Source organism: Penaeus chinensis, chromosome 6 (assembly GCF_019202785.1).
Source record: "Penaeus chinensis breed Huanghai No. 1 chromosome 6, ASM1920278v2, whole genome shotgun sequence".
Classification (NCBI taxonomy): domain Eukaryota; kingdom Metazoa; phylum Arthropoda; class Malacostraca; order Decapoda; family Penaeidae; genus Penaeus; species Penaeus chinensis.
In genome coordinates, this window is record NC_061824.1 from 19,906,741 (window position 1) to 19,915,685 (window position 8,945).

The 8,945-nt window shown below is 38.0% G+C and overlaps 1 protein-coding gene across 1 annotated transcript in view; it reads right to left on the reverse strand.

Annotated features, from left to right (window-relative positions):
- The window catches only part of LOC125026605 (protein sax-3-like), a 22,174-nt gene extending 13,517 nt beyond the window's left edge, over positions 1-8,657 (reverse strand). Inside the window, exon 1 of the mRNA XM_047615166.1 lies at positions 8,251-8,657. Within this exon, the coding sequence (XP_047471122.1) occupies positions 8,251-8,305 (55 nt within the window). The 5' untranslated portion in view covers positions 8,306-8,657. The remainder of the gene's footprint in view (positions 1-8,250) is intronic.
- Between the last annotated feature and the right edge of the window lie 288 nt (positions 8,658-8,945).

An 8,945-nucleotide genomic window follows, 5' to 3' on the forward strand; every position in this document is an offset into this window, starting at 1 on the left:
TACAGGGGGTCGCTGTTCCTTAATTATACATATATGGGGTGGAAGGTATAATGTTATTTGTAGTGATAAAAGGTCTTGGATTAGAGTAAAATGGTCCATTTGGCAGAGCAGGATGTCGTTTCCCTGTTTAGAATTGTGTCCGGATTAAGCCACAAACAATTTGAAAACAGAAACAAATCTATTTATTACACACTGAACGAAAGAAAATTGATATCCTGTTGATTAAATCTGATAATCCGTATATTAAAAGACGTCAAACTTACATATTAATATTAATTGAATACATGTTTACATTTATAATCCCTGCGCACACGTAATTAGATAACAGCGAGATAGGCACCTGTGACTTTCAATCCGTCAAGTTTATCTAATAATTTTGTATATAAATCTTATCAATAAGAGAGTAGGTGTTCGCTTGTGTGTATCTTTCATTATTAATTGTTTGTATCTTTATATAAAAAAGTAACATATTAGTTCCCAGATAATTAATTCAAACCAAATTCATAATCTAGTATGTGTTCAGTTCATACTGCTTTATACAGTTCTATAGATGTGCATATATATGTGTGTGTGTGAGTGTGTGTGTGTGTGTAGATGTAGATATATATGTGTGTGTGTGTGCGTGCGTGTGTGCGTGCGTGCGTGCGTGCGTGCGTGCGTGCGTGTACGTGCGTGCGTGTACGTGCGTGTGTGTGTGTGTGTGTGTGTGTGTGTGTGTGATATATTTATATGTATATATGTATATATATTTGCATATACATGTATACATATGTATGTATATTTATATGTATAAGTGTATACATGTATGTATATTTATTTATAGATATGTGTATATATATATTAAATAAACATGTGTATGTATGTTAATATATATGTATATATATACATATATATTCATATAGTTATTTATTTATATATATTCATATATTCATATATATTTATATAGGTATATATAGGTATATATATATGTATATATGTGTATATATGTATGTATGTGTATGTGTGTCTGTATATATATATATATATATATATATATATATGCATTTATCTGTATATATATATATATATATATATATATATATATATATATATATGCATTTATCTGTATATATATATATATATATATATATATATATATATGCATTTATCTGTATATATATATACATATATGTATTTATATATATGTGCATGTATAGATATATGTATAGATATAGGTATACATATATATATGTATATACATGTACACACACACACACACACACACACACACACACACACACACACACACACACACACACACACACACACACACACACACACACACAACACACACACATACACATACACATACACATACACATACACATACACGCACACACACACAAACACACACACACACGTATAAAGATAGATAGATAGATAGATAGATAGATAGATATATGTATAGGCACGTCAACCAGTCTTAGAATATCCGTTATCAAGAAACGTGCTTCCATTCTTCGGACTAACTTTCTTACAACTCACATTAATGCAAAAACCGTAGCAGAAGATTCTTTATGCTTCGATGTAGTAAGGTTATATTCGAAACATAAAATCTAATATACTGTAACAATAAACTTTGGCATATTACGTTCTTGAAATTGCTTGCCGTATCTTATATGCCTATATTATGTGTCTTATATATATTTACATTATAGCTGTATACGTGTTTATGTTCTGCTTATGCTCATGATTGATATTAACCTTAAATACATGATCTGATATGGGTGGGCCCTTGGATTACTGGCCACGATCCTGAACATAGGCGTGTCCCACCCGTAGAGTTTTGACGTGGATCGAGAGGGGGGGGGGGTGTAAAAGTACAGATCTGTTTAAATATGAAGTATCCATTAAGCTACACGCACACTTACAGATGGATATAAAGTTAGACATCACCTTACATATCTAATAATAATAATAATAATAATAATAATAATAATAATAATAATAATAATAATAATAATAATAATAATAATAATAATAATAATAACAAAACTTAGAAAATTACTCTAATTCCAACCTTCTTAAAAAAAAAAAAAAAAAAAAAAAGGAGAGACCTCGAGCCCAAAGGAATATAAATATGTTATCCATTCTTCTTCCGAACATTTTTCCTCCGGCGCAGATATTGGCAGTCACGTCCGAAAGCTCAACAAATCCAATAAACTCGATTTCAAAGGTCTCCCTCTGCATGCTAATTCTCTTTCCGTTTGTTACTGGTTATTTTGGTAAAAGTCGGACGTGAGGGAAGTTTTAAATCTTTAATATCAGTTTATATTGTTTTAGTTATTCCGATTAGATGTAAGGTATAGGTATTGGTGTCATGTTTGGTATCTGAATTTATACATAACACACACACACACACACACACACACACACACACACACACACACACACACACACACACACACACACACACACACACACACACACGCACGCACGCGGACGCACACGCATACACACACGCATATATATATATATATATATATATATATATATATATATATATATATATATATATAAAAATAAATATATATATATATATATATATGCGTGCATATACATATAAATATACATATATAAGTATGTATGAATATGCACATATATAATATATACATTTACATAATATATACATACATATATATATATATATATATATATATATATATATATAATATATGAATGAATTATATATAACATATATATTATATATATGAATACATATATATAATATATTTAATATATATATATATATATATATATATATATATGTATATGCACACGTACACGTACACGCACACGCACACGCACACGCACACGCACACGCACACGCACACGCACACACGCGCACACACACACGCGAACACACACACGCGCACACACACACACACACACACACACACACACACACACACACACACACACACACACATATATATATATATATATATATATATATATTCATATACGTATATATACATATGCATATATATACATGTATAAATATGTATGAATATGTATATATACGTACATATACATACATGCATATATACATGCATGCATGCATATGTATATACATGTATATGTACATAAATGTAAGTATATATACATGTATATATACATATATGTATATGTACATACATGTATATGTGCATACACATATATACATACATACATATACATGAATGTATATACATATATACATACGAATATATGTATATGCATACATGCATATATATATATATATATATATATATATATATATATATATTTATATGCATGTATAAATATGTGTGCATATATATTCATCTGTCTGTGTGTATGTATGTAAATGTATATATACATCCGTATATGTATATGTATACATATTTGCATATTTATATTTGCATATATGTATATATACATATGTATGTGTATACATATATATTTTTAAATATGTAAATCTATTCATATATACATATATATGTTGTATATACATATTTGTATATATTTCCATATATTTATACCTCTTTAAATATGTGTATGTGTATGTATATATGTATATATACAAGTGTATGTATATATGAATATATACAAGTGTATGTATATATGTGTATGTGTATGTATATATACATATATGTATATATACAAGTGTATGTATATATGAATATATACAAGTGTATGTATATATGTGTATATATATGTATATGTGCATATACATGTGTATATATGTGTATATATATGTGTGTATATATTTATACATATATGTATATGTATATGTATATATAAACATGTATATATATATATATATATATATATATATATATATATATATGCTTATATTTATGTACATGTATATTTAAGTATACATATATATATGCATATATGTTTTTATATATGCATATGTATATATGTATGCATATGAATTTATAATTATATGTGTATATATATGTATAAATGTGTATATATGCATATATGTAAATATGTATATATACAGATAGATGGACAAATATACACAAACGCGCGCACTAAATATATATATAAATACATAAATATATATATATATATATATGTAATTTACACATGTATGTATGTATGTGTATGGTTATATGTGTATATATGTGTGTGCGTATGTGTGTGCATGTGTGTGCGTGTATGTATGTATGTATGTATGTATGTATGTATGTATGTATGTATGTATGTATGTATGTATGTATATATATATATATATATATATATATATATATATATACATGCACAAATATCAATATCCACATTCGGTGCCTCGGTGCGAGCCTAGCGTGGCCGGGTCCTATTTCTCAAGCCTGATAGAGAGGAAAACCACTTCCCTCTTATTAGATTTATTTAAGGAGTGAAGGCCTGGGCGAGGCTTCCATCCCGGTGATCGAAGATGAAGAAGGGGAAAAGGGAAGCAGAAAGGAAAATAATGTGAAAGGTTTTTGGGATTATTTAGGAAACATTTTTTGCTGGTTGAGGGGAAGGAAGGAAGGAAGGAAGGAAGGAAGGAAGGAAGGAAGGAAGGAAGGAAGGGAGGAAGGAAGGAAGGAAGGGAGGAAGAAAGGAAGGGAGGGAGGGAGGGAAGGAAGAAGAAAGGAAGGAAGGAAGGAAGGAAAGAAGGAAGGAAGGGAGGGAGGGAGGGAGGGAGGGAGAGAGGGAGGGAGGGAGGGATGGAAGGAAGGAAAGAATGAAGAAAGGAAGGAAGGAAGGAAGAAAGGATGGATGGAAGGAAGAAATTGAAGAAATAAAGAAAGAATAAAGAAAGAAAATAGAAAGAAAGAAAACAGAAAGAAAATATAAAGAAAAAAAAAGAGATAAAGAGAAAGAAAAAAAGAAAGATAAAGAGAAAGAAAAAAAGAAAGATAAAGAGAAAGAAAAAAAGAAAGAAAGAAAAGGGGGGAGGGGAGCACATGACCCCAAAGGGCTGGGGCGAATTTGAAGAGGGGAGAGGGGAGGGTTGGGGGTGGGGGAAGTTGTCTTTAACGAGATAGATATATAGACCGTTATCGGAATGGGTTAGTAAGAGAAAGATATTGAGAGTTAGTGATGGAAGAGGGAGAGAGGGAGAGAGGGAGGGAGGGAGGGAGGGAGGGAGGGAGGGAGGGAGGGAGGGAGGGAGGGAGGGAGGGAGGGAGGGAGGGAAGAGAGAGAAGAGAGAGAGATAGGGGAGAGGGAGAGGGAGAGAGAGAGAGAGAGAGAGAGAGAGAGAGAGAGAGAGAGAGAGAGAGAGAGAGAGAGAGAGAGAGAGAGAGTTTTTAAAGTTTAGTTTTGATTCCATTTATTACAATGGATATTCTTGGTGTGACATATTTGCTTCTAAACTATCCCGTGTGTGCAAGGAATGGCCGGGGTTACCATCCACTGGCGGCGAGGGATTCGAACGCAGGTCAGCAAGATTGCTAGACGAGAACGCTGCCGCTGCACCACACAGCACACAGAGAGAGAGAGAGAGAGAGAGAGAGAGAGAGAGAGAGAGAGAGAGAGAGAGAGAGAGAGAGAGAGAGAGAGAGAGAGAGAGAGAGAGTTTTTAAAGTTTAGTTTTGATTCCATTTATTACAATGGATATTCTTGGTGTGACATATTTGCTTCTAAACTATCCCGTGTGTGCAAGGAATGGCCGGGGTTACCATCCACTGGCGGCGAGGGATTCGAACGCAGGTCAGCAAGATTGCTAGACGAGAACGCTGCCGCTGCACCACACAGCACACACAGAGAGAGAGAGAGAGAGAGAGAGAGAGAGAGAGAGAGAGAGAGAGAGAGAGAGAGAGAGAGAGAGAGAGAGAGAGAGAGAAGAAGAAAGAGAGAGAGAGAGAAGAAAGAGAGAGAGAGAGAGAGAGAGAGAGAGAGAGAGAGAGAGAGAGAGAGAGAGAGAGAGAGAGAGAGAGAGAGAGAGAGAGGAGAGAGAGGAGAGAGAGAAGAGAGAGAGAAGAGAGAGAGAAGAGAGAGAGAGAAGAGAGAGAGAGAAGAGAGAGAGAGAGAAGAGAGAGAGAAGAGAGAGAGAGAGAAGAGAGAGAGAGAGAAGAGAGAGAGAGAGAAGAGAGAGAGAGAGAAAAGAAAGAGAGAGAGAGAAGAGAGAGAGAGAGAAGAGAGAGAGAGAGAAGAGAGAGAGAGAGAAGAGCGAGAGAGAGAAAAGGGAGAGAGAGAAAAGCGAGAGAGAGAAAAGTGAGAGAGAGAAGAGCGAGAGAGAGAAGAGAGAAGAGAGAGAGAGAGGAGAGGGAGAGGGAGAGGGAGAGGGAGAGGGAGAGGGAGAGGGAGAGGGAGAGGGAGAGGGAGAGGGAGAGAGAGAGAGAGAGAGAGAGAGAAAGAGAGGGAGAGGGAGAGGGAGAGGGAAAGGGAGAGGGAGAGGGAGAGGGAGAGGGAGAGGGAGAGGGAGATCAAGATAGAGGGGAGAGAAAAAGAAAGGGGAAGGGGGAGGGGAGAGGGGGAGGGAGGGGAGAGGGGGAGGGAGGGAGGGGGGGAGGGAGAGAGAGAGAGAGAGAGAGAGAGAGAGAGGAAGGAGAAAGGAGCCAGAAAAAGAGAGAGGAGCAGTGGATATAGTAATAGGTAAGTAAACACAATAAGTTAAACAACGACAAAGCAGAAAAATGAAGGAGGATGAGTTAGAATGAAAAAAAAAAAAATGATACCTGATAAGCCTGGAAATACATATATGAAACAGGAAATTTCGAGAAAAAAAAAATCTTATTACTACATGTGTTGAAATTGCAAAATTGCAAAAAGACAAGATTAAAAAACAAAAAACAAATAAAACACACTCAAGAACCGGTTAACCAAAGAAAGGGTAAAACAAAACGAAGTAAAAAACAAACACAAAAAAATGGAAAGGAAAAGGAAAGGCGGAGATAGGGAAAAGCGAAGAGGAAATGGAAGAGGAGCCGCGGGTCACGGACCATCTTTCCCGCATGATTTGTGGCACCGGATATTGACTCTCTCCTTCATTTCATGGCACTTGGCGGCGGCGGAGTCGCTTCGAAGGAGGTGCACGAGACGGTTACTGAAGAACATCGTATATCGGTTTATCTTTCATTTTTTGAGGGGGAAGGGAGGAGGGAGCGCGCGTGTGTGTGAGTGTGAGTGTGAGTGTGAATGTGGGTGTGGGTGTGCGTGTGCGTGTGCGTGTGCGTGTGCGTGTGCGTGTGCGTGTGCGTGTGCGTGTGCGTGTGCGTGTGCGTGTGCGTGTGCGTGTGCGTGTGCGTGTGCGTGTGTTTTGTATGCCTCGGATTAAGAGAAATACACATGGAACCCAGAAATATTAAAATAATCCATTTAGCATGTAAGTTCCAGGTCATGCATATCCCCCATAGCATCGGGAAGAACGTATAATGGCTCCGCTCTATGTCTAACGGCAGAACCACACATTACCGTCAGCTCACTTCCCGAAGACCTCCGCCAGCTGGTCCTTGTTACCTACAGAAGGCCGTCGAGAGGCAAGCTGTGAATGGGTTTCCTCGCCACACCGCTTGCTTGGCCCCACAACGAGCTTCGATTCATTACTGTTACTTAGTTCTCGTTAGGAAGTTCTCTAATGAGGAAAGTGTTAAGAATAGAGTACTGTGATATATTAGAGGGCGAAAATTCCTTTCTTAGAAGCTCTGAATTCTTAATTAAAAGCTCTGAATTCTTAATTAAAAGCTCTAAAAGCGTAGTAAAACTCAATGAGTAAATGCGCAACGCTTTAGGACACACTCGGGAAGTTCAGCAGTGTTCAAATCGACCGAAGGGCCCAAGACCGCATGCGTGACTGCAGTTTGTTGTATATCAGCGGCCATCCTACTGATCTAAGGATAATCAATTACCACGTGGATATGCGAGTGCCTCCGGCCGACTCAAGGTGGATTAGCGTAATCTAAGACAATGATTCGCGGTCACGTAAAGAGAAAGGGAGAGAAAAAATGGGGCTTTTCCTCCCGAAGTCTTTAACGGTTGCCAGGTTTGCGTGGCGAGTCGAATTTGGATAGGTATGGGGGTCTGGTTACGTGCCTAAGAGTGAAATGTCAGAGGAGTATAATAATAATAAGTCTTCTTGCAATAACAGAATACTAAAAAAAAAGAAAGAAAAAGAAAGAGGCAAGAACAAAAACTATCTCTGGATGCGTCTACGCATGCTTAGGATTTCAACTGGTATACAAACGTGGAAGTCTGTCAAGAAAGTTACCACAGCCAAACTTCGGTTAGTTAAGTCCGAGGCATCGAGGGACTAATAAGAAAGACACTTACCCTGTTCTGCCAGCGTCCCAGCCAGAAGACAGATCACGAGATACAGCCCTTCCATGTTTAAGCAAGAAAACAACTTTTCCTTCCTTCACACAGGATCCACACTCGCTTTCCGCGCCACACTGCAAAGCCTGAATCTTCCTTTCATAATTTCAACTTCACTTCGCCACGTGCTTGGCCACTCCAATGGGCTTCACAAGCATACTATTCCTTCTATATTTTTTTTAAGTATAACGTAAATCACTCGTCCGTTCCGAAAGCCGAGGAACGATCGGAAAAGTAAACCCCACTCGTCGGGCCAAACAGCAGAGCGCCAGACACTTCACGGGCGCGGGCTCTGAGACATTCTCCGCGCGTAACAAGGAATTATCATCCACTCTGCACGGCGTCCTGTCTCTCACTGTACGGAGGCCCCGTTGCGCACACCGCTGGCGGCTCCGCTACTCTGGCGGTGATGTTGTGGCGGGCAACAAGGGGCGGAGCTTACCGTAAGGGGGGCGGGACCATAGCGGGCCCAGCGAGACCGTCATGCAAACGCCTTCCGGACTGGCACGAGCTGGCCGGCAGAGTGACCTGGTCAACGCGCTTTATGGCAGGCCGATGGCACGGCACCAGAACAAAAGGCTGGGCTGCGAGGGAGGGAGTGGGGAGAGAGCCTGGGATTGGGGGCACGGGGAGCGCCGGAAAAGTTCAATATT